Source organism: Dasypus novemcinctus, chromosome 21, assembly GCF_030445035.2.
Source record: "Dasypus novemcinctus isolate mDasNov1 chromosome 21, mDasNov1.1.hap2, whole genome shotgun sequence".
Taxonomy (NCBI): Eukaryota; Metazoa; Chordata; class Mammalia; order Cingulata; family Dasypodidae; genus Dasypus; species Dasypus novemcinctus.
In genome coordinates, this window is record NC_080693.1 from 36,851,723 (window position 1) to 36,878,822 (window position 27,100).

The 27,100-nt window shown below is 40.9% G+C and overlaps 1 protein-coding gene across 13 annotated transcripts in view; it reads left to right on the forward strand.

The window, feature by feature from the left end:
* The first annotated feature begins 16,855 nt into the window (after window positions 1-16,855).
* Window positions 16,856-27,100, forward strand: part of NF1 (neurofibromin 1) — a 298,008-nt gene continuing 287,763 nt past the window's right edge. For 5 of the 13 annotated variants that reach the window (XM_058283823.2, XM_058283826.2, XM_058283824.2 and 2 more), the window contains exon 1: window positions 16,917-17,385. In XM_058283823.2, coding sequence (XP_058139806.1) covers window positions 17,326-17,385 — 60 coding nt within the window. In that variant the 5' untranslated portion in view covers window positions 16,917-17,325. Of the gene's footprint in view, window positions 17,386-27,100 lie in introns of all 13 variants that reach the window. The other 8 variants (XM_058283829.2, XM_058283833.2, XM_058283830.2 and 5 more) reach the window with 5 other exon arrangements.

The following is a 27,100-nucleotide window of genomic DNA, read 5'->3' on the forward strand; positions in this document are numbered from 1 at the left end:
ATCTTTGAAGAGTGTGGTTAAAAAGCATTAAACTTCTGTATCCTATACAACCTATTTAGGTTACTTTACCCAGGGAGTTACTTAAAAAGACTAGCCTTAACTCTAGGCAAGACATAAATGATTTTCTTCTCTTTCTTAATTTACTAGAGCCAGCCTGACAAGACAGGGCATGTATCTCAGCTCAAGGATCTTGCTGCATTTGCAGCCTCCAGGCTGAGGAGCAAGTGCAATTAACATTCCAAGGTGCAAATTATTTCCCCACAATATGAGTCCTGCAGCATCTTTTTTGCGATTACAAAGGCTGAACTAACTGCAGCTTTCTTAATGTAAGTGAAGCATTCACATTAAAGATATATAGAAAAGTTCTCTAAAGTTATCAATTCAAATACCGCATAGTGTGAGGAACTCGCTGAATTACAGAATGAGAGTTTCAAAGGATTATCTGTCTCTGCTCCTTGTTTCTAAGGTTAAAAAAAAAAACGCTAAAAACAAAAACTAAAAATCAGACCAACTCTACTGTAGTCAGGGCTTTAATTTAATTCTAGACTCGTGTCACTCTTTCGCATCAAGGGTGGTGGGGAATAGGGCTCAGCAAATCTCTGGACCTCCTGCTGCATTTGATGTAAACACAATACCCTGGACTGGATTTTTTGAGCTAAGTATTTTCTTTTGTTCATTGGGCTACATAAACAGGTTTGAAATGATCTATAAGCAATTTTTTAAAATTTCAAATACTTTTTGTTAGTTTAAAAGAGTATACAGAGGGAAGCGGACTTGGCCCAGTGGTTGGGGCGTCCGTCTACCACATGGGAGGTCCGCGGTTCAAACCCCGGGCCTCCTTGACCCGTGTGGGGCTGGCCCATGCGCAGTGCCGATGCGCAAGGAGTGCCGTGCCACGCAGGGGTGTCCCCGCGTAGGGGAGCCCCACGCGCAAGGAGTGCGCCCCTGGGGAGAGCCGCCCAGCGTGAAGGAGGGTGCAGCCTGCCCAGGAATGGCGCCGCCCACACTTCCCGTGCCACTGATGACAGCGGAAGTGGAGGAAGAAACAAGAAGAAGCAAATGGACACAGAGAGCGGACAGCCGGGGGAGGGGGGGAGTTAAATAAATAAATAAATCTTAAAAAAAAAAAAAAAGAGTATATAGAAAACATCTAACATCAAATGTGAGCTTCATGGATATTATTGCTTATAGCAAGGGTAAAATTTAAAAAGGGAAGGAAATCATTGTAAGGAACTAGATTAACCAAGTGAATATTAAATAAATAAAATGGTACTCTAATAAGTAAAAACAAAAACTGTTTAGGTGGTCCTTGAGTGATGACGGTGCAAGAAAGTAGCAAAGAGAACAGTGCCTGGATTTCCATGTTTACTCTGCCACTGTTGAGCCAGGTTGATCTTGAACACGTCACTTCCCCCTGGTGAACTTCAGATTGTGAAATGAGTGGGGTGAGGGTGGGGGGTGTTGGGAAATGGGAGGTATTCTTATTTGAACTCAGGGTTTCTCAAGGTGTCTCAGGGAAGGAGGGTAAGGCCAGCTTCCAGGCTCCCGTTCACCCCAGGTCTTCCTGGAGCAGCTTTTTGATGTTCTAACAAATTGGGCTTCTGATAGAAGTTTGTTTGAAAACAAAATTTCACCAATTTTTTAAAAAAGTCTGAAAATGATCCTTTCAGCCTGAAAATTATATATAAACCATAACCAACCAAAAATTAAATGATAGTTAAATAAGGACAGCAGGAGAGAGGCTTGCTTTAGGAATTGTACCCAAAGGTAGGATGTGACCATATAATAAATATATTATAATATATAATAGCAGATAATATGGTCTGATCACATGCTATATGTATACATGTACTCTGTACATACGTGTATACATGTGTATACACCGTGTATGCTCATGTATACATATTACACACTTCCACACACATACACACATACACATTCACCACACATATGCACACACACATGCATACCATAGTTAGGACACAGTCTTCTGCCTACCTGCCTAAGCAGTTCTCTGAGGAATTTCCTGACACATCTTTAAAAATATATAGCTTCCTGGTTAGTATGAAGGACTCTGATGGTTGTCAACAGAGCATCAAATATGGGACTGAACCAAATCACATGATTTTTAACATAATGAGAAAATTAGAAGGCACTGAGGGATAAAGAAGTCAAGTTGTAAAATTGTTTTCAGCAGCTTTTAAGCACAACCAGCTTTTTCAATCTTCCTAAATGTTTTTCTAAAATCTAAGGAGGCATAAAAATTACTTTAAATGAAATGCTTATTATAGCTTACATATTAATTTTAGGTCACCCTTATAATACAGAAGACTCTGAATAGAGCCATATTCATACATATTGTATAACCTTTTAAAATGCATTGAAACCACCTGACTGTATTTATGTCATGGAGCATAATTTTACATTTTATTAATAAAAGATACAAAAGTTTATAGTTTCTATAACTGTTTTTCAAACACATTCTTGATCATGTTGAAAACCTATTAGCTATATAGTCCTGAGTCAAAACATTATTTCCAATTCTTTTCTTTTTTTTTTATTTTAGAAGGTACCAGGGATTGAACCCAAGGTCTCATACATGGGAAGCAGGTACTCAACCACTGAGCTACACCCACTCCCCACTTCAATTATCATGCTATTTATATGTGAGAATATTATCTCACCTTACAACATTTTGGCACAATAGTTAAATAAACAGGCTTTCGAGTTAGAGAGTTTGGGTTCAAATATTGGCTCTAACCTCTGACCGTGCCCTTTCCCTCCATAAACTTCGATCTACTGACCTATAAAATAAAGAGAATAATAATTAACTCACAGAATTGTCACATAGCTAGTGAACTCCTTAGCCTTGTGCCTGGCAGCACACAGTAAGTGGGATGACGATATCGATGCTGATGGTGATGGTGCTGAGAATCCCTCAATTCCAATTTTCCCTTCTCTTTTTAACTCTTTCCTCTCCACATGACTCACACCTTTCCTACTCCTTTTTTTTTTATTGACTTTGTAATAATATTACATTAAAAATATATATATATGTGAGGTCCCATTCAACCCCACCCCCCCACCCCCCTCTCCCCCCCCAACAACACTCGTTCCCATCATCATGACGCATCCATTGGATTTGGTACCTACTCCCTTTTTGAGGCTTATTTCACTTTGCGCTTTTTTAGCAGTTTGATCATAATCCCTCTGTATATAATGATGGAGTGTTTGAGAATGATTTATTTAACAAGTTAATGACACAAAGGTTTGTGCCTTATAGACGTAGAGGGGACTAAAGTAAGTGTTGATACTACTGTCTATAGGATATTCATTTCAATTTAATTATTGATCCCTGACTGTGTGCCTAGACCATGCTGAATACCTTAGGTCCTGGATATCTGTGCAGCTTATACCAAACATCTTACCTAAGTTAACTCATGATTCTCACAGCACTGCTATGTGGCAGTTACCATTTTCCCCATTTTACACGTGAAGAAAACTGAGGGTTAGAGAAGTGAAGTAATTCACTAGAGGTGTCCAGCAGGGCTGGATGCAAATCTAAATCTCCAAACAAAAAAAGGAGAAAACACAAGTCTATACAAGTGGACATCTGGTCACCCCTCTACCCTTGTGGGCTCTGGCTGCCAGTACTTCAAGTCAGGTCAGAGGTGTGAAGCCCAGTGACCACACTAGTTTCTCATACATTAGGACTGTCACTCAGTGCTTATTGCTTGTAAGCACTTGTAGCTGACATTTATTGAGTGTTTCCCAGAGCCAAGCACTGCTAACATCTTCTTAAACATTATCTCATTTAAACTTCAAAAGCCCAAAACTGTGAAGCAGGTACAATAATGACCCCATTTTACAAATGAGCGTAGGCTCAGAAAGGTTAATTGGCTTGCCCATGGCCACACAGCTAGCAAGTGGTAGCGCTAGGCTTCAAATCCAGGCCTGGTCTAAGTTCAAATTGTATACTTAGCTATTCTATACTGTCCACCCCCACCCCCCCCCCCCAAAAAAAAGCACTGTATAGACCAAATTGATATCTAAATCTTAAATATGTCCTTTAAAAGCCTACCATGCCTCTGAATTGAAAAACCAGAAGAAAACAGGAAAATCCATCCTTTTTTCCCCTTTTCCCCATACTCTATTTTGAAATTATGGACTTTCACTGTTTTTGTTGTTTTTTTTTTTCACTGTACAGTGTGACTAAATCTCCTTTCTGCTTAGTGAGAATTCCACTTTTGGAATGTTTTGATGGGAGGGGGCCCTGCCCAAGGAAGCTGAAAGGGGCCAGAACTTCCTTGTCCCTGCCTCCTAGCGCAGCTGGGGTGCTCCAGCCTGTAAGGATGTCCGTAGAGGAGCAAAGACGCAAAGACATGGGCACCCTTAGGGAGCACTCAGAGCAGTGGCCATGGCCCTGAGTCATGCTTCTGTGTCATGTCTTTGGCTGGGTTTCCTATTGACTTACCTGCCTTGGTTTCTACCTTTTTCCTGGGGCTGGTAACCCTGCCTCCCCATCCATTCTGTGACCCACCAACATCCTTCTAGTACACCCCTTTTCTTTCTAGGTAAACTGGAGGTGGCTTCTGTTGTGTGCAACCAAGAACTTGATATTTACAAAACTATTCATGTTTGAAATGATATTGTTGGAACACAAGATAAACACTTGTGTTGGGCTTCTACAGATGATAGGAAATATATTCTTTTCTGAGATCCAAGGCTAAGCACATAGCTGTGGCTTTGTATTTGGATAACAATCACCCTTTTGTTCGTTGGGGCTATAAGCATTGAGTTCCAGTTTCTCTGCTTTACTTCCAGGGCTTTGCCCAGAATGACCCTATCCATGGTTCTGTCTCCCATGTTCTCCTACACGAGACTTGTACTCCAGCCAACCTGGCCCCTGGGCTGTTTTTTTAGCTATACTTTGCATTTTCCCACCCAAATATTCACCTGCCCTATAGAAGTCCCCCACTTCTCCTAAAACATAGGGAAAAGTAGGAAGCTTGGTCTTATGCATCTTGAGTTGTCCACTTGTAATCATTTTTGTGGTCATGGGCTTGTTTCCCACTGTGTGAAACACTCAGTTCTGCTGAGGATGTTGGCTTACCCCACTGGCTAACTACAAATCCAGTGCTGATTTAGTCCCTTTGATAAGGAGTCTAGTTCTCTCTTCACATTGGGGGTCTCATTGAAGGGCAAGAGAGGGATGGGTCTCCCTCTTCACCATGACCCATGTGCAGATATAAATGACATACTGTACTGAAGTGCTGGGACGGTTGGAAAGGGAATTGAAATTTAGTGGAAGAAAGGTTAAAACTCTTGGATAATTTGATTCTCCCAGACTCACAAGGGAAAGTAGCATGGGGTTAGCTCTTCACAGAGTGGGGGTAGGAATTCTCCTAAGGTCCAGTCCTGAGTGCCCCCCTCTCCCAAGCATCTTTTACTGCAAGACTCATGGAAAAACCTCTTTACTTCGGTGGAAACCCCAGCCCTATCCTCTGAGAAGGATCTGCTCCACTCCCCTTCTCTCTCCACACAATTCCCCACTCAAACTGGGAACCTCAGCAGGACTATTGGCCATGGTTGGACTCCCAAGCAGTGCACTGGACAGCCACATCCTGCACACCTATCAGAGGTAGGAGAGTGAAGGAGGCTCTGGCTCACCAGGGCCTGGGGCTGAGGACTGGTATGGGTCTTGCACAGCAGATCCCTCCCATGTGAGTTGCAGATGTGGCTGTGTCAGGTAATTTTTTAACTTGTTAGATGAGATGCACAACCATTTCCCAAGTTTTTCCTTAATTGACAATGTGCTTACCTTAGGTCCGACCATAACACTGAGTAGGATGTTGTTTCTCATTTTGCCTTGAGGCCTATCACAACAGAGGGGTTACTTTTCGCTTAATAACCCTTTTATGAAGATACAATTCACATACCATACAATTTATACATTTTAACTATGTAGTTCAGTGGTTTTTTTTTTTAGAGACTTATTTATTCTTTCCTGCTCATCCCCCCCACCCCCATGTTGTTCTGCAGTGTCTGCTTTCTGTGTCCATTTGCTATGTGTTCTTCTGTGTCTGCTTGTCTTCTCTTTAGGCAGCATCAGGAACCAATCCTGGGGTCTTCCAGAGTGGGAGAGAGGTGCTCAATCTCTTGCACCACCTCAGCTCCCTGGTCTGCTGGATCTCTCCACTGTGTGTCTTTTTGTTATGTCATCTTACTGCGGCACCAGCACTCCGCACAGGCCAGCACCCCATGTGGGCCAGCTTGTTTCACCAGGAGGCCCCAGGAATTGACCCCTGGACCTGCTGTATATATGATAGATGGGAGCCCAATTGCTTGAGCCACGTCTGCTTCCCTTGACGGTTTTTACTATACTTACAGAGTTGTGCAAACATTCCCACAATATGAAACTCCATACCCTTTAGCCAGTCATTCCTCATTTTCCCCTTGAATATCCCAGCTCAGGGAAACACTAATCTACTTTCTGTTTCTATAGATTTGCCTTTTCTGGACATTTCATTTAAATGGAATCATAGAATATGTAGCCTTTTGTGACTGCCTTCTTTCACACAGCATGTTTTCAAGGTTCATCCATATTGTAGCATATATCAGTACTTCATTTATTTTCATTGCTGAATAATATTCCATTGTATGGGAATACATAAAGCATGAATTAGTACTTCATTTTTTTGTATGACTGAATCATATTCCATTGTATGGATATAACACATTTTATTTATCCATTTATCAATTGTTGAGCATTTGGGTCATTTCCATTTTGGGGTTATTATGAATAATCATCCTGTGAATATTGGCATATACTTAGGAGGAAAATTGCTGGGTCATCTAGAATTTTGAGGACTCCCAGACTGTTTTCCATAGTTTTCTAAAGCGGCACCATTTTATATTCCCACCAGTAGTATGTAAGTATACAGCATTATACAATTTCTCCACATCTTCCCCAACATTATCATCTGTCTTTTTTTTTTAAATGGATATACCACTTTTAGTTTTTTATTTTAAAACATAGATTCACTGGAAATTGGAAGAATTGTACAGGGAGGTTCTGTGTACCCTTCACCGAATTTCTCCCAATAGTTATATTGTTTAAAAACTATTTTGTACATTTAATAATTGAAAATATAAAAAATTAAGAACTAAAAAGAACACACAGTTGAATAAAAACATACATTTCTCAATTAAATGTACTGGTACCTATAATTTTTTTTTAACCATACAATATGTTACTCAATATATTTGGTTCATAGTAATGCATTCATACAATATATGTCCTTTTGTGTCTGGCTTGCTTTGCTCAACATAATGTCCTCTAGGTTCATCCATGTTGTCATATGCTTTACAACTTCATTTCTTCTTACAGCTGCATAATGTTCCATCATGTGACTAGACCACAGTTTATCCATTCATCTGTTGTTGGACACCTGGGTTGTTTTCAGCTTTTGGCAATTGTGAATAATGTTACTATGAACATAGGTGTGCAGATGTCTGTAGTGGTATTGCAGGGTCACGTGGCAACTCTACATTCAATTTCTTTGGAAACTGCCAGACAGTCCTCCAATGCCAAACAGTTCTCCTGTCTTTTTGATTATAGTCATCCTAGAGTGTATGAGGTGGTACCTCACTGTGGTTCTGATTTACATTTCTCTTACGGCTAATAACGTTGAGCATTGTTTCTAGTGCTATTGACCTTTTGTTTTTTTTGTATCTTTGAGAAATGTCTGTTCAAATCCTTTGCCCATTTTTTATGAGTTATTTTGTCTATTATTGGGTTGTAAGCATCCTTTACATATTCTAGATACAAGTTCTGTATCAGATATATAATTTTCAAATATTTTTTCCAATTCCATGAGTTGTCTTTTCATTTTCTTCGGGAGAGGGGATACTTTGAAGCACAGAAGTTTAAATTTTGATGAAGTCCAATTAATTTTTTTCTTAATTGCTTGTGCTTTTGGTGTCATATCTAAGAAACCATTGGCAAAGCTAAGGTCACAAAGATTTACTCCTATGTTTTCCTCTAAGGTTTTTTGTAGTTTTAGCTCTTACATTTAGGTCTTTGATATATTTTGAGTTAATTTTTGTTTATGGTGTGAGATAGGGATTCAACATTATTCTTTTTTTTTTTTTTTTTTTAAAGATTTATTTATTTATTTAATTTCCCCCCTCCCCTGGTTGTCTGTTCTTGGTGTCTATTTGCTGCGTCTTGTTTCTTTGTCCGCTTCCGTTGTCGTCAGTGGCAGGGGAAGTGTGGGCGGCGCCATTCCTGGGCAGGCTGCTCTTTCTTTTCACGCTGGGCGGCTTTCCTCACGGGCGCACTCCTTGCGCGTGGGGCTCCCCCACACGGGGGACACCCTTGCGGGGCGCGGCACTCCTTGCGCGCATCAGCACTACGCATGGCCAGCTCCACACGGGTCAAGGAGGCCCGGGGTTTGAACCGCGGACCTCCCATATGGTAGACGGACGCCCTAACCGCTGGGCCAAAGTCCGTTTCCCAACATTATTCTTTGGCATATGGATATCCAGTTTTCCCATTACCATTTATTGAAAAGAGTGTTCTTTCCCTTATTGAACTGTCTTGGCATCCTTGTTGACAATCAATTGATCGTAAATGTGGAGGGAGGTTTATTTCTAGACTCTCTCATTCTATTGCTCCATATATCTAGCCTTATGCCAGTACCAGGAGTTACCTTTTAATATGGCTGCTCTCTTATTTTACCCTGGAGGGGCTTCTGGTTGACTATTTTCTTGTTATCATATTAATCTTAGAGAAGGGAAGAATATAGGCAAGGAAAGGAGAGGAGGTAGCTGATTCATTGTTGTGTCTTTCCCAAGACTGGGAGTTCACAGCATGGAGGGACTGTCATTGACTTCCTCATTCATTTATCATCTTTCAGTGTTTTGTGATGCATGCACTGTGCCTAATTAAGTATCTCTATGAATTATATCAGATATTATAGATATTTGCTAACCTCTTCTGTGAAGGCCAGCAGCTGTCAGTAGTACCCTGAATATTAAACACACACACACACACACACACAATGTGACCTTTAAGAAAAAAAGGTGTATTTAGCAATAAGTGAGAGAAGGACTAACTTCTTTCCTAAAGAAACATGCTATGGAGAGGACATTTTGAAAACAGATACTTGGAAATGTTTCTGTAGTTATATGGTTTTGCTGCTAAAAACATATGTATCCACCCATGAAAATTCTCACAGCTACCCACTTTTAAAACATGGCAATGAACATTTTTAACCCACTTAAAAACATCCAAATGAAATGTTTCAGTGGATTTTGAACCCATTTGTTAGTTTAGAGAAACAACTGATAGGCATCAGGGAAAATGGAAATATATTAACTGCATTACAAAAAAAGCAGCAGTGCCCTTGCAGAATTAGTGAATAGGGCTGAAAACTATTATAATTACAAAGTAAGCACAGCTGATGGTGAACCTCATCTATTTGTGTGTGCATATCTTTTTGAGTGATTTTTTTCAGTTATGGTACCATTAAACAAGTAACAAAATAAAAGGAATGTTAGAAGCAGATTTTTGAAAAGATGGATATATCAAGATGCTGACAAATAATGAAACAAATCCATCACAATGCTTTTAGTAAAATATGTTTGTAAACAATCTTGATGTCAATATTTTATTTTTAATATGTTAAATACCACTAATAATATCAACAATATTACTAATATTAGAAATTTTAGTGACAACCAAAAGTAATATATTATTAAATACAATAAAATTTAAGGGAGGGCAGATGTAGCTCAAGTAATTGAGCACCTGCTTCCCATGTATGAAGTCCTGGGTTCGATCTCTGGTACCTACTAAAAACAAAAGAAAGAAACAAACAAAAAACCCAGCTCTCATTGAGGAGCAGATGTAGTTCAGTGACTGAGCACCTGCTTCCCACGTATGAGGTCCTGGGTTCAATCTCCAGTACCTCCTAAAAAATTTTAAAAAAGTTTAAACTATTTATAGAATGCTTAAGTAAATAAATAAACCTATATTGGGCATGGAGTCTTTAATTTTTTTTTTTTTTTTTTTTTACTTATAGGAATTTGCCTTAAAAAAAATTTGAAGACCATTGGCCTAAATCTTTACATTATAATACAAAATGATACTGTGACTTGCCAATAAGAAACTATGGTGCATAGCATTTCTCAAACTCATCTGGCCATGGACTGCTTTTTTCAAGGCACAGCTGGAGGAATGAGTGTTCCAAAAACCTTTGGACAATGCTGTACAATGATTTAGAGCATGGACCAGAAGACAAGACAGAGCTGGGTTTAAATACCAGCCTCACCACTTACTAGCAGGTTGACCTGAGCAAATTACTCAATCTTTTTGAGGCTCTGTTTCCTTATCTGTAAAATGGGGCCAATAATATCTACCTCATATGGTTGTATGAAGTTTTCAAAATATATTGCATATAAAGTTTGTAGCACAGTGCCCAACATAAGGTAAACACTCCTTGAAAGGCAGTTTCTTTTACTTCTGCCATACATTATAGTTAGAAATTGCTTCTCTTTCATGACTACACTTAGCATAGTACATGGCTTGTGATAGGCATTCACAATGAATGATGTAAGCAGAGTTCTCAGAAACTAAAGTTTGGGAGACTCACTATATCACCAAAAACTGAAGGGAAAATATTTCTTTCTCAGCTATTTATAGCTCCCCTTTTTAATGGCTAGATGGGAACACATGGGATGAGTCCTCATAGTAACTTTTGTTACTTAGGCATTTGGTAACAATTAGTGAGTAACTAATTGTTTCCAGCTGCTCCTCTTTGCTTAATCAATCAAAACAAATTTATTATGGCTCTCCTGCAGTTTAGTGTAACAGCTAGAGGCCTAGCACACCAGCATCTGAGGTGAAGACAGATGGCAAGGTCACGTTAAAGATCAGGATAGTAAGAACTGGAGTGGTTTCACAACTTCAGTCATGGGAGGATATGTTGGGTTTTAAGGGATAGATGGAGGGAAAAATAAAAACAGGGAAGGCGTGCTAATGTTAATTATTTCTTATTTCTCTTTGTATCTCACAATGTTTTTATTCTAGTGTTTTGTTAGTACTCATGATACTACTACTTATGATGATGATATGAACATTTATTTAATGATAACTCAAGTAAGTGCTAGGTCCCACTTGGCCCAGTTGTGGGGTGATGTTATATTCAGACAAAGAATTTAGCAATCAAAAGTGAACGTAATTCCTATCTATATTATTCAAATTATAACCCACAGTGGCACTTATGAAAATTACCTTTTCTTCCCTTCCTCTAGGTCTCTCCCTGTTCAGCAGTTGCTTAAAGCTCCTCTCTTTCCATTTCTTCCTAGCCACTGGTGTCAATTAGGATTGCATTCAGCTGCATATAACTGAAACCTAGAAGCACATGCTTAACAAAACAGAGGTTTGATTTTCTTATATAACCAGAACTCCAGAGGCAGACAGTTCAGGACTGGTATAATTGCTTGAAGAAACATCAGGGATCTGGGTTTCTTTTACTTCTTGCTCTGCCATCTTCAGCAAAATGGCTTCTTCACCTCTGGGTCTGGAGTCTGTGCTCTCAGCAGGAAGAAAAACAAAAGGCAAATGACAAAAGCTGCTTGCCAGCTGTCTGTCTCTCTCCTGCCTGCCTGCCCGCCTCCCCACACACACACATCAGGAAAACAACAGATTTTTTGGGAAACCTCACTCAGTAGAGTTCTGCTTACATGTCATTGGTGGAATTGGGTAATCTGGCCACCTTTCACAAAAAGGGAGCCTGAAAAGGTGAGGTTTTTTGCTTGTTTTTGTAAACTGGGCACATTGTTTCCTCAGAACAAAATTGGGGGAGAGAGGAAAGAATGATGGCTCAGCAACTAGAAGGGTGTGTTATATTTTCCCCTGACAGTTAGAAACACATATACACGCATGTAAATTCCTCTTTCCTCCCCTTCTCTTTCCACTGCTTTTTTTTTTCGAGTCAAACTGGATCCTTTGTATTCCCACTTTTTTGGGGTTCTCCTCTCACTAATTGGAAATACCTACTGGATGCCAAGCACTGGCAAGCCCCTTATACCTATTATTTAACTCATGACAGCCTATGAAGCAACTACTACTACTATCATCCCCACTTAGAGATGCTAAGTGAGGCTTAGAGTAATGAATTAACACATCAGAGTTGCACAGTTAGTAAGAGGAGGTGCTGCCATTTGAACTGATGTGTCAGATGGTCCCAAGGAGACAGACTTTGCATGGAGATTTCCATCCAGAAAGTTCACTGTGGAGTGCCCTTGAGGTTAACACCTGTGTGGAAAGTCATGCGGGCTGGTGCTACATTGGGGGCTGAGTTTTGGTGTCTGCTGCTGGCAGCATCAGTAGCTAAATCCGCTTTGGTGAGAGGGAGCCCATGCTGTTGGGCCCTTGTAAAGTCTCATCCCTGCCACCCTGGCTTCTCTGTACTTGCACTCTAATTTTTGTTATTCTCCTGGGGGGGGGGGGGGGGAGGGGGGGAAGGAGACGGCGCAATAAAAAAAAAAAAGTATCTTACCTGGGGCTGGTGGTGCAGTTTCAAAAGCTTCCATTTGACTTTCCCCACTATGAAAGCTCTTACTCTACAGGCTAAGGAACTAATGTAGGGGTTCTGCAAACCACCAAGTATGTCCTTTTTAATTATATATTCAGGGAAGACCAGATTACTCATTATATTATATACTGGCTGGGAATCCATTCTTCAGTCAATGAATTCTTGGTCTAAAAACTGGCTCAGGTCCCTGGGCAAAGGGTTATGGTTTTTTATTGGAGCATCATCCCTCAGCTTCCTCATCATCCACCCTTGACTTTTTAAAAGACTATACGGGGAAGCTGATGTGGCTCAACTGATAGAGCACCTGCCTACCATATAGGAGGTCCAGGGTTTGATACCTAGGGCCTCCTGGCCTATGTGGTGAGCTGGACCACGCACAGTGCTGCCACACACAAGGAGTGCCGTGCCATGCAGGGGTGCCTCCCCCCCATAAGGAGAGCTACCCCATGCGAAAAAATGCAGTCTGTCCAGGAGTGGCACTGCACACACAGAGAGCTGACACAGCAAGATGATGCAACAAAAAGAGACACAGATTCCTGGTGCTGCCAGAAGAATACAAGTAGACACAGAAGAATACACAGCGAAAGGACACAAAGAGCAGACAGTGGGGGGGGGGGGGGGGGGGAAGGGAGAGAAATAAATCTTTAAAAAGAAAAAAGACCATACAGATTGAATCCTTGTTGGCTGCCTGCCCATCTATCTTTTCTCTAGATACACAGTGTTCTATTACCTATCTCCATAGCTTTTCATGAGTTAGGCCCCCTTGATTAACACTCTCATCTTGTCACTTATAATGATATTACTTAATCTTGCTTCTGATGATTAAGTGTTGCCACCTGGTCCATATTTTGTCAAGCTCCAATCAGGCCGACTGCAATCAGGGAGCCTAGCTCTGTAACAGCATCTCCTACCAAAAGCCCTGGCCTGCGGAGAAGGCCACCACTGGTGTCTCAGTGATGCTGGTGTCTCTCACTAGTATGGTCTTTATTGCTCCTGACAAAGAGCAGAGCACAGTCAGCTGGTAGGCTATACATGGTATATCTACTCTAGATGTCCACTTCTGAGTCTTTTGCTCCTTTCCTCCACTGTCTGCCACAAGGCTCTTATTACACTTGGAGGTCTAGATTTCACCCTAACTTCCTCTCCAATTAAATTCATTAATTCCACTAAACCAGTAGTTACTGTCCAAAATGTGTATTATGTACCATATATCCAAAATGTGTATTATGCACCATATACTGTGTCAGGCAGCTTATCATATGGCAGGAATTCGAAACTAAAATGCTGAAGAAGGTAATACATAGAGACTATGGTGGACTGTCATGCACCTCTAGGCAATTATTTTGCCATGCAGGAATGTAGACCCAATGTTGCTAGATCACATGGTTAGTCAAGAGAAGCTGGAAATCTGAACTTTATTTAAACTCCTCCAATTTTTACATGGTGGCAGCCAAGTCACATTTTTTAAAAAACACCGTGCAGCCAAGCAAAACACATCTACTGTCTGAGTCTATCCCATGAAGTACCAGTTTGACTAGCTCTGGTCTAGTGAAAAGGCATGGACTTCAGAGTAGAATAGAATTAGATTTGTATCACAATTTCCCCCTTTCTGCACTGTCTAATATGGGTGTTCAAAGGAACTACTAGCGTTTGCTACAGTTTTAAATGCATCTCTCTTGTTCATTCTGTTTTTTGGTCAGGTGAAAATCTCTGCAGATTTTTTCTTTAAGAGTCTTGTTCCAGTAACATTCCCTCCATTTTACCTACCCTCTGCTTATGCTGGCATCACCAAGCACCCCAGCAAACCAAAGAGCACAGGGCTTTATGCCACACCTGGTCCTGCTTCACAATTGGGGTACTCATTTCCCCAGCTGTTGGGAATGTTAGTGACCAACAGTTCTCAGCTGAGTCCTTATCCAGGGAATTGCCCTCCGAGGAAGAGGTCACACCACTCCACAGGGGAGCCTACACCAAAAACTAGTATCTGCAGGCCTCGAGGGGGGTAACTCTGAAGGGCTATCCCTGCTCCAGAGCTCCCTAAGGGATCACGGGCCTTGGTTGTGCTTGCATTTAGTTCAACTCCTCCTGCACAGTATTGATCCCAAGAGCATTCCCTTGGAAATTTCCTGCTTGCAAATTTCTACCTCTGAGTTGATTTTCCAGAGAATCTGAACTAAACCAATTAGTCCCATGAATGGTGGTCTGATTTAGTGGTGGAAACACCCACTGGCCAGCTGATAGATGGAGGCCTACTGAAGCAGTGCAACTGTTAAAAGATTCACCAGTAAGGGTGGGGTGGGCATAATACCAGGTGAGGCAACAGAACAGGAGGCACTGATTAGGATGAATTGGTAACCAGCTGGCTGGAGACTGAGTAAAGGAATAAGAGCAGAGAGCCAAGGCCTGAAGTTTGGGTGTCTTTACCCCAGATTTAGAGGAATGGGGAAATGGAGAGGAAACCAGAGACAAAGAGAGGCACAGAAGGAACTTAGTAATGGCATTCCACTGGAGGCAAGGGAGCCAGAGTTTTGGGTAGTTGTGTTCAGTATAGGAATGTGAAGATGAGGGGAATAGATGAGGCAAAATGCCATGGCAACAAGAAAGCCATTAGGGTTTTCAGAGGAAGTATGAAAAAGTAAAGAAGATTGTGAGTCTCAAGTTTAACAGTGACATGGAGGCATTGGATGCTCTCTGGGGTGTGAAAGCTCTTCACAGGTGCTAGTTGGGGAAGGCATATATGGTCCTTCATTTGAGATGCATCCTTCTTCAACCTTGTCATCATCATTTTTGGCATCATCTAAATTACTCAGTATTCATGTTGCATCTTTAAGACTCTGTCCTTTGTTCTAGGGGAATGAAACATTAATTATCTATGTATTTTGGAAAGTCACCAGTCCATGGATTGGAAACTTCTGTCGTGGATATATCTCTATACATGAATTATTATTGGCTTTGTGGATTTTCTGTGGCAAAGTGAAAATTCTAGTTTTGCTCTGCCTTGTCGCCCTTCTGTGTTGCCCAACTCGCTGTTAGCAGGTGCTCAGGATGTGTAAACTCATTTTAACATTAGCCTAAGTAAAATACATTGAGAAAGAGAAGGCATTTCAAAGCTCAATATTGGGTGTAGAGGGGTCATTCATTGTTTTGGATGAATCCTCTTCCTATAAAGCTGTCAAAACCAATTCCACGTGGTGAGCAGATGTGGTTCAAGCAGTTGCACGCCTGCCACCCACCTGGGAGGTCTCAGGGTTGGTTCCCAGTGCCTCCCGGAAAAAACAAAGAAACAAAAAAAAGAACAATAAAATGGAAAAAAAACCCAAACAAACTCAGGGAAGCCGATGTGGCTCAGTGGTTGAGTGCTGGCTTCCCACATAAGAGGTCCTGGGGTTCAATCCCCGCCCCCACCTCAAAAACAACAAAAAGAAGCATTTCCACATGAAGTCCTTTCAATACTTATATTGGGGTCATAGGGAATGTCTTGTTTCAGGAGACCCATAGTCTGTCTCTCTGTCTTTGGGATTAAAGCATCTGGGTTTGCATCCTGACTCTGCTGCTCATCAACTCTGACCTGAGGCAAAGGGGCAAATCACTGAACCTCTTGCGATCTATTCTCATCTGTTAGATGAGGATAATGTATCTATTGGGAAGGCTTGTCGACGGATTTAAATGAGGTGATTTTGTTGAATTAATAACGTTATGTGGAACACTCAAAGGCTTTTTGTGGATGATGCAACTTGAATCTATTCTCAACTGTGCAAAAGTTTTATTAACTTGGGTGTATGTAAGCAGAGGAAGTCTGGACTGAGATTCCTAAGTCTGAATACTTTGCCACTGGATCTAGCATTGGGACTTACGCGACTTAAAAAAATTACTTTTGGCCTTACTTTTTCCTGATTCTCAACAGTCTCTAGCAACTACGAAGTACTTGGAAACCCGAGGTTGAGTGCCTTACTTTTTGCCAGAGAGGCTCACCACAGCCTCCTCAGAAGAGCAGCGCCGGAGATTTGTGCGTTAGGAGAAAAGCTAGCCTCAGGGCGCCTTCACTTCCAGCCCGGGGAGCAATCCAAGTCTGGCGGCCAGCGGGGGAGGGGGAACCTGAGGTGGCGGTGGGGACGGGAGCGCGAGCTCCCAGGTCAGCTCCGACTCTCGCCGGCAGAGCCCAGAGCCCAAGTCTAGTGAGCCCCGCGGCGTTGAGGGACGCGCGTCTCGCGGCCCTAAGGAGTGAGGTGACGTCATCTCCAGGAGGACTCGCTTTTTCATTAATGAAACCGGCCGGCGCGGACGCATGCGCGGCAGGCCCCCTTTCCTCTCGCTTCCCCCTCCCCTTTCCCAGCCGCGCTCTTAATCTCTAGCTCGCTTGCTCTCCCTCTCCCCGGGCCGTGGAAAGGATCCCACTTCCGGTGGGGTGTCATGGCGGCGTCTCGGACTGTGATGGCTGTGGGGAGACGGCGCTAGTGGGGAGAGCGACCAAGAGGCCCTCTCCCCTCCCCGGGTCCCCTTCCCCCGCCCCTTCCCCCCAGCCTCCTTGCTAACGCCCCCTTCCCTTTTCCCCTTCCCGGCTCGGCTCCCCCATCCCCACCCCGTGGGAACGTTCGGAGTCTGCACTCCACAGACCCTCTTCTCTCCTCTTCCCTCACCTCGGCCCCCGCTCCCCGCCCTCTTCCCGGCCCTGGGCGCCGGCCGACGCGTCCCTCCGCAGCCCCCCGGCCGCGGGGAGGACATGGCCGCGCACAGGCCGGTGGAATGGGTCCAGGCCGTGGTCAACCGCTTCGACGAGCAGGTAACGGGCCCGTGGGAGGTGGGAGCGGAGTGGGGGTGGGGAAGGAATGGGTGAGGGGAGGAAGGAGCAGCCGCCCACCCCGCGGCTGCCTTGGGCTCTGGAGGAAAGGAAGGGGAAAGAGTGGGGGTGGCAAAGGGGGAGGTGCGGGGCAGAGGGGACGGCTGGTAGCTCGGTCTCCCTTTCCCTGCTCATTCGGGGGTGGGGCCTTTCCCTGACCACCCCTCCGACCCTCCAGTCCCTTTATCCGCAGCCCTTGGGTTCATTAATAGGGATGAGTGACCGGGGGATGCTTTCAGGGGCTTTCCATCTGGATTTAATCATCCCCTCCCACCCCCCCACCCCCTTTTTTTTTTGAACCAAGGTGGGTAACGATTAGGGATTGTCTCTATCTCTTCCTTCCATGGACCTTCTAACTGGGGGTGAGTAATTGAAGGAACCCTAAGGCCTGTCTTGTGTACCCCCAATAGGAGAACGATACCCCCCCCCCCTTCTTTCCCCTCCTCTCCTCCAGTTTCTTCAGCTTCCTCTCTTGGAGGGGGAAGAGTAGAAGGAGGCAGAGCGAGCACAGGTTTTCTTACTGACTTTGTGCTCTTTCGCCTCAGCCTGCCCTGAGAGCTCCAAGTGCATACAAGACTGCACGTCTTTTTGATGCCCCCCTGTCCCACGGACGCGCCCCCTCCTCCCCCCATTTCCCGATGAGACGAGACTGGCTTTTACATTGCCGTTTGCCGTGGAAACCGTGATTCTTGTCCCTCCTGCTTCTGAAATATTTTCCCTTGCGATTTCCCCTGTATTTTGTCAGCCGTCTGAGGATGTGATATTGTATTTTTCAGTGAGAATCTTGGGGAGTAAGGTAAAAAGGGTGAAAGCAAAGTGGGAAACTGCATCTGAGCCACTCTCTGAGAACAGAGAGCAAAGACCAGCTGAGATGTGGTCCTGGAACAAATAATTCTGCTGCTGTTTTGTTGTTGCTTTTAACTCTTGGCTCTTGGCTGACAAGAGAACTTTCATTGAGAATATTTGGAATGGAAAAAAGTTTATAGCATGGAGAGGTGACTTTTCATCCCTAGTTTCACACACTACATCCTGGGACTGATCGGAATGAATGCACACACAGCCTTTTGTCAGTGGGAATTGGTTTAACTGTGTTGTTGTAGGTGGTTGGGGATAATTTAAAATGTTGCTTTTTTTTTGCATCTGGCAGCATGGGCTTCCTTTGATGAGGGAATTGTTTAAGGTTAAGTCAATCTATTTTGTTTACTGGTTAACTGACTATGAGTTGCTGAAGGGAGCTGGGAATCTCCTCTTTTATTTGATTCATAACCATGTCTTTACAGTATTCATAGTGTTTATGACCTACCTGAAAGATATTTGGGAATAGGTAGAGGAAGCTGAGAAAAAAACCTACTTAGATAAATGGAATTATGAAGCTGTTTGAGACGATTTGAAAAACTTGTTTTACCCCTATCATTTTGCTTCTACACCAAAAGGCATCCGAGACCAGCTATACTACTAATCTAATTGATGAAATAAAATGTTACTGCATGTAATGGATTGCATTATTGATAGGGCATTAGGTTTTAAAACTTGATAGAAAATACTTTCTCTTTATAATTTTTAAAACGCATTTAAAAGGCACATAGATGAACCCCAAAACTAAATCTTCTGGACAGCATAGTTTGATTGCAGGGATTTAAAGGATTTACACCACAGTTTTTGTTCCCAATTATTATTTAACTTTATTTACTTCTTATCTGTCAAGCTCTAGGCTTATCTGCCACATAAGAAAAAGATAGTTCTCCAAATATTAAGATAAATGATTTTTATTACCTGCCCTATGTTTCAAGAAAATGTTTTTCTCTCTCTGTTCCCAGTGTTAAAAGACCTCAGGCTTTGTTGTTTGCTTTATGCATTTTGTAGAATCAAACTCACCAACATCTGTTTAAAAATTAAGGACATAGGTTTTTAAAACAGAAGCATTGTTCTTTATTTCTTATATTGTAACGAAGGGAGAGATACATAGGACAAATTATTTATCATATTTTTCTTTTACGGGGTTAAAGACCACTGATTTCGAGATACAAAAGCATAAGCAGTTTCAGTAATTAGCATAAGGAACTTAAGTACATTAAGTACATTAACTTATTGTAGAAGTAATAAAATGTTTGATACAGATTAGTGTATCTTAAAATTGAAATTAATATTTTTATAGAACTGAGGTCCAGAGAGATTGTGACTTGCCAAGGCCACATGGCAGATCTAACAACAAAAGCCTAAGTATAAAAAGTATTAAATGCTGAAATATTAGGGGGAATACTCTTTTAAGTATCCCATAGAATTTAATAATCCATTAAATATTGTTAGGAAAGAAGAGTTTACTTTTTTTATTGGGAGAAAAAGCCCTACATACAATGAGAGATATCTGTGTAAGAATGTTAAATGTTTTAAGTATTTCTTAAAGTTTTGAATTTTGGAAATATTGTCCTTTGTTTCCCTGGGGCTAGGGAGGGAGGGGGGCTGTCACACTTCTTTTTATGACAGCTTAAGATATGTACATGTTGAACCTCTTCAGTCCCCAGAGAGCATGTGCATGTCTAAAGATGGCAACTCTGCTTATGATTGATGTTTTCTTTGGACTTCTAATACTTTTGGTGATTAAAGCAGAAATGCATTACTAGCCACTGCTGATTACAGACATTGTACTCTGACAGGTATTGCTCAGCAACTCTGTGCAGCAGACCCAGCAAACACTTGACATTTTGAGCTCAAGTACTTGTTTCCAAGTGGGTAAACTAGAATTTTTGTAACTTGCCGATGTTTTTGCACCTAGATTTGGTATTTGTGACCTGAATTGAACAATTTTAAAAGGAATTACCTCCTTGATTAGGGAAATGAAAGTGATAAAAAGTTAAATGTATCAGTCGTATCTTTTGCCTCTACTTAACCTGTCTTTATGGTGCTAAATAGTTTCTAAATTGAAATTGGCGAACTTCAGGTGTGCAGCTTTAAATTGAGGCTCATTAGCCTGTTTTCTTAGTGAACTAGAGAGATTCTTTCTTGTTTTAGCTGGAAGAATATCTAGGCATGCCATGCCTGTCTACATACCCTTCTAGCTCCGTGTGACCTACCAGTCCTTATTTCTAAAAGGGAGTAAAGAAAAAATGTGGTTATGTGTAGTTTTTTTTTTTTAAGAAATGAAAAATAAAAAAGGATTAAAAGTGCTTTATTGTGGATATGTTTATTTAAAGCACTTATATTTTCCATATCGGGTCAAGTAAAAACAGTACATAAAAAGCCAAAAAGTAACATTTTTAAGAATATGTTATAGGATAAACTGATTTTTAATTTGTAATAGCGTATGCCAACTATTGCTTGGTCTTGTAAATTGAATGTCAGTCTGAATGTTCTTTGAGTATGTGGCATAAAACTCATAGTATAAAATGACTGATAAATCTCTTTGAAGTTGCAAACCACATGTTAATTGGCCAAGTAGATAATTTGTAAAACTTTGAAGCTGTTTTGAGCTTTAAAAAAATCTTCTAGCCTTGTTCTTAAAGCCTGGTCTGCCATTTTTATAAAGCCTTATAATAACTTGAAAAGGAATACTCTTTTATGGTGAGGGATAATTTTATGGTGAGAAATAATGCTTATTCATTATTCTGGAACTCTCTTTTTTCTCCCTTTATTTCCTCCAGCTGGTCCTCAATTAGCTCTCTGTATCAGTCCTGTCCCCCCCTCCACAGCCTCCCCTTATCTAGCATTTTTAGTCCTTTATATGAGCTTCTTCCTTTTCACTTTCAGACTTAAGAAGATTTCCTTTTTGTTGAACATTTACTTGGTCTTATAGCTTTCTCTGTGGATTAATGCTTTTCTTCTTTTTGTTGACAGATACCTGCTGCCTCTACTGTTTACTGATTTCCTCTGTAACTAGGTTTTGCCTTTGCTTTCCTTCTGGATTGCTGCTTTCTTAAAAGTGATTCCTTCTGGCAAAACATAGTGGTCTTTGCTCAGTTATAATATCACTGGTGTTCCACTAACCCTTGAAACCAGTGTCCTCTAGTTGCAAAGACTTAATATTTGAGTGTATGCCATTGCCAGATCCATGTATATATTGTTTTTGCTCATCCTTGTACAGTGGGCAGTACAGGTGTCATCTCCATTTTACAGATGTGCTTTCTCTATGATACTATCTGGCCGTACTGAACAGGAGGTCCTAATGGGGGTCTGGGTGTTCTATTCATCGCCTCTGTCCCTATACTAGCTACTGGATGTCTGTAGAGCCTAGATTTCCTAATCTATTGGAAAATACTTGGCTAGAGAATCTCTAAAATTCTCTTTCTAGTTTAAATATTCAATGATTTTTATATTTCCATACCATCTCTCTGTGCCACAACAGTCCATTGTGGCACTTTGTGGGAGTTGACCCCACTCAGTTTACCAAACTGTTTCTCATTATGCCTTAGCATGCTCCTCCATTCCAGGCAGGTCAGCTCAGTGTTTTTTGTACATAGCGTGCTTATTCCTGCCTCCAGGTCTTTGTTTATGCCTGCCCCTGCCTGAATGCTTTTTCTTCCTCCTTTGTGCTTTTCTAATTCCTGTCCATCCTTCAAGGTCCAGCTCAAGCTTCATTTTTTTCCTTCACAAAGTCCTTTTATACTTACTGCTATCTCACTTCTTGGTGTCCTTGTCACCTGGGGTTCTAAACCACACTGTAAAGTTTCTGCCCTCAGGAGGGTTGTTTGAACACAGCTGAGCATTGTTTTCTTTTTATCTCTTTATCCTTAGAGTGCATAATTTGTGAAAAGCAAGAAGGCCCTGTTAGGATTCTCTTAAAGTTATTCCAGAGCCAAGCACTGTTATGAGCACACAGTTTTTTATGTTTTTGGTTTGACTCCTGGTTGAAGGGTAGATTGGATATAAAAGGAGTGATAATTTTTGGCATTGTTTTAAATTTAAATGACTTATTTTTAATTCAGTGTTTATGATAGCCTCAATGTTGTAAGTTAATGGATATTTAATTTAGGAATGGGTAAAGAGTGAGCTTAAAGGAGGAACTTGTGCATATATTTACATTTCTCCCCTAGAGTGAACTTTTTTTGCAATGGTCTGATAGGATAATGAATGTGAAGTACTCTGAAAAGTCTAAAATTATTCAAATGTAAGATTTATTAATTTTCTTTATAGAAAATACTTAACTGATTAGTGTGTTTTCACTAAGTGAGAGATTGACTAGTGTGTATAAGGGAGATAGATATGGTTATTCCTTGGGTATGTACCTTGGCCAATATGTAGCGTACATTAGCAATCACTGAAAAATAATTAGGGCACTGATAGTACCCTTCTGTAACATTTAATGGGTGTCTGTAATTGATCTGTCCTCTCTCTTTACCATCTAATTTGTGGCATATATATATGCCACACATATATATAAAATGGCACTTTAAATTTGAGGAATATAATAGGAAAATGTCATAAGATGCTGTGTGAATTGGGCCAGCAATATTGTTAGTGATTTTAACTATTCCAGTTTTTTACTCTTCTCTTTTTTTTATTTTTTAAAAATATTTATTTATTTCTCTCCCCTTAACCCCCACCCCCCAATTGTCTGCTCTCTCTGTCCATTCGCTGTATATTCTTTTGTGACCGCTTCTATCCTTATCAGTGGCACCGGGAATCTGTGTTTCTTTTTGTTGCATCATCTTGTTGTGTCAGCTCTCTTTGTGTGTGGCGCCATGCTTGGGCAGGCTGCATTTTCTTTGTTGCTGGGCAGCTCTCCTTACAGGGTGCACTCCTTGTGCATGGGGCTCCCCTACACGGGGGACACCCCTGCGTGGCAGGGCACTCCTTGGCGCATCAGCACTGCGCATGGGCCAGCTCCACATGGGTCAAGGAGGCCCGGGGTTTGAACCGTGGATCTCCCATTTGGTAGACAGACCCCCTATCCATTGGACCAAGTCTGCTTCCCTACTTTTCTCTTTTTACTTGACTTTTTGACCAACAGGAAATTAGATTTTTTCTGAAAAAAATTTTTTTGGTGTGTATAACAGAGAATTTTGTTCTTAAACAAAAGTTTAGTGACATGTAATAGTAAGCATGCTTTATTTTTGCATTTTTGTTCTTCAAAGTATTTTGGCTTTTATGAGGCATTTTTGTTTTAGCCTTCAAATTTGATGTCCTGGGGTTCTGTATAGACTGTCGTTGCTTTATAATACTATGCTTTTCAAAGGGGAGCTATGTATTGATTAGAAACATGTGGTCTGCACATGTATTTCTTAGCCTTCAGTCCGTTCTTCATTGGGAGTTTTGTGGGTGTCTGCATATATGAGTCCTGGCTTGGGAGGTATAGGAAGGTTCATTTTTTAAAGGAAATTTGAGGAGGAGAATGTTCTATTGAAGTAGAAGGGGAGGTTTGTGGTTAGCATAAACTGTTAAAAGGTTTAAAATCAATACCGAAATAGAATGTGGGCATTTAAAGCTATTTCTTTGCAGATGATTGGCTTGTATTTATAAAAGCATTGGCTTAGTTCACCTATCTTTTAGGGTACCCCATTTTCTTGGGGGTGGAGAGGGGAAATATGAGAAAAAGTTTTGTTTGTTTTTTTTACTTTGAAGAAGATCAAAGTTGTTTTACATTGTAACTGATATAAGTTTGTTTCAGCAATTTGTAAATTTCTGTATTATACTGTGTGATAAAGCCTTCAGTAAACAGAGAACTCTTAAAGGTTGTGCTGAAGAACATTTCTACATTACAGAACAGAGGTTCTTAACCTTTTTTGTTCCATGGACCCCTTTGCCAGTTAAGTGAAAACCACAGACCCCTTACTAAGTCCACACTATACTGTATATTATTTAATAAATATATCACATCTGCACCAACATGTCCCCACAAGAATGTTTTCTTGAATTTCAGTTCAAGCTCATGGACTCCTTGTTAAGAACCCCTGTTAGAGAACATATATACTAGCTTGTATTGATAGTGCTCTAATTAAAATATGAGCATATTTGACTGCCTCAGATGTTGGGTTCTATGATACATAGTTATATTCTTTGGTTCTCCTAGAGTGGCTTTTGAGCCATTGACCAGATCATCAAAAGAGGTTCTGTTGGGACAAGAAAACCCCAGGCTAATATGGAATTCCATCCTATTATAATGGAGAATTTGAATTATCTTTTAAAACTTAACTTTTCTTTTTTTTTTTTTTTAACTATAAATGGCACTAATTACTTTGCAGTAGCAATAACTTGAGGTGCAAACTTCCACGTTGTGTATTTTCTTTAAACCACAGTCTGGCACTCTTTTGATTTGGCTTAGAGTTGCCACTAAAGCCTACAAGCTGTTGCCTGCTCTTATTCATATTTTATAGCTTTGTGTCTTGTCTAATTGAATTTTAGGGAGCTTAACTTTTCCTCATGAAGTCTTTTCCCCTTTCTCCCCTTCTCCCCAAGCAGGGTGATATCTCCAAGCAGGGTGATATCTCTAGTAAGAGGCACAAGGTTAATTTAATAAATAGCAGGACTTTTAAAGGACTTTTCTTTAAATCATTTTTATATATAATTTTATATTGAAATAATGACCTTTTGGGTATTCATGGATAGCAACAATCTTAAGTGACCTTTTCTGCTTAATTACTGACAGCTAATTTCTTGTGTGGCCCTCATAATAATTTGGGCATGAGAAAACAATTTTTACCACCCCAAATTTGTGAGACCAGCATATTTATAAGAACAGGGGTTCTTAACCTTTTTTATTCCATGGACCCCACCCCTGGTCTGCTCTCTCTCTCCATTTGCTGTGTGTTCTTCTGTGTCCACCTGCACTCTTGTCAGGCACCAGGAATCTGTGTCTTTTTGTTGTGTCATCTTGCTGCATCAGCTCTGTGTGTGTGTGGTGCCACTCCTGGGCTGTGCTTTTTTCTCACGGGGTGGCTCTCCTTGCGGAGCACAGTCCTTGTGCAGGGGACACCTCTGTGTGGCAGGGCACTCCTTGTGTGCGGCAGTACTGTGCATGGGCCAGCTCACCACACAGGCCAGGAGGCCTTGGGTACCAAACCCTGGACCTCCTATGTGGTAGGCAGATGCTCTATCAGTTGAGTCACATGTTTTTCCCAGTAAAAGAGCTCTTGACTATGCAACTTGCAGTGTGTTCTTGGACAAGTCACTTAATCTCTCTAAACTTCATTTTTCTATGTTTTCATCTGTAAAATGGGGATAATACCTCCCCTACTGGCTGTCATGGGCTTGTTTAGTGTCTTAGGTATGAATATTTTACTTGAAAGGGAGCTGTAAATAGTCATAAAAATGTATTACCATAATATGTACATGATATTTTTTCTGTTCTTTATCATTTCATGATTATTACTAGTTCTGTACTGCATGAGAAAAAATAAAACCAGAGAGGCAAAGTTTTAGGAATGGACATAAGTTTTTTATTTTTAAGACATAAGTTTTAAACATTATATCCTTGAGGAGAGTTGAATTCCAAAGATAAGAGAATAGAATTTGTGAGAATAATAATAATTTGTGAGGATACCAATTTAAATATTCATTTTTAAAAATCTTGGCATTGCACAGTCCAATTTTGTAAAGTTGGTTTTCAGTCTAAAAAAGAACATTCCACTTAGAATTTGATTAAATTTGAGATGACCTTTTTTAAAAAACATAACCCATTTATTATAGGCTAGAGCTGTTTCAAATTGTGATACTTCTGGACTTTAATTCCTTCGGTCTCCTGCTGGTGGACTTCTGTGTCTGCAGAGGTGGTGGGGTAGGCCCAGGCACCACCAGATACTGTCATGCATGAACCACAGAGCCAGATACCTACAACACATCTCTTCGTTTTGCTTTTGCCACAGAAGGAGCAAGTGGACTTGGCAAGCTGACTGATTTTAATTTTCTTTCATCATTTTACCGAGGGAGGTACCATAACAGGCCCTGTACCTTCTGAAGATTCCTATGTTCCTGGTGTATTTAGCCAAGTTGCCACAGACTAGCTCTGAGCCCAGAGAGAGCTTGAGATGACTTTTAACTTTGGTAATATTTGAGTGCTTTGATCTGTTAGTTTCTTAGATGCTTTACTTCTTTTCCTTTACATGTTACCTTTACTTTTTCAGCTTTTCTTTTTTCATTTTACCTCTCAAATCCTTCATCTTGTCTTTTGGAATATCTTTTCAACTTTCCTGTCTTTACCAATATCTTTTACCTCTGTCCTGGTTTGCGGCTGGGAAAATGTTGTGCCTGTATATTCCAGGCATGTCCTCTTTTCTGGTAGTGGACTAAGGGAGGTGGGGGCGGGGGGAAGCATTTGTGTTTCCTATTATGTTTCAGTTTTTGACCCCTGATAAGTGAATTTGCAGTAGGGACAGTGAGAGATAGTAAGTTTTATTTTGGTCAGCTGTTGGCAACAAAGACCAATGAAGATCTGAGCTTTGGTTTCTGCTCTGATACAAACTACCTTTGTTACATTGTGTAATTCTCCTAGATTCTGTGCTTGTTTCATTATCTGTAAAATAGAAGTATGATGTGATAGTTCATGACTTTTATAATTTTTTAAGTGATTAAATTTTTTTTAAGTGATTAAGTTTTGGAGCCAATCTTCTGACTGAAAAACAAAATAATTCCAGTCATTAATTGATTAGTCATAGATCCTTAGAAGAATCTGAGATTATATAAATCCTACTTCTGCAATATCCCTGATAGCTGATTGTCTAACCTCGGT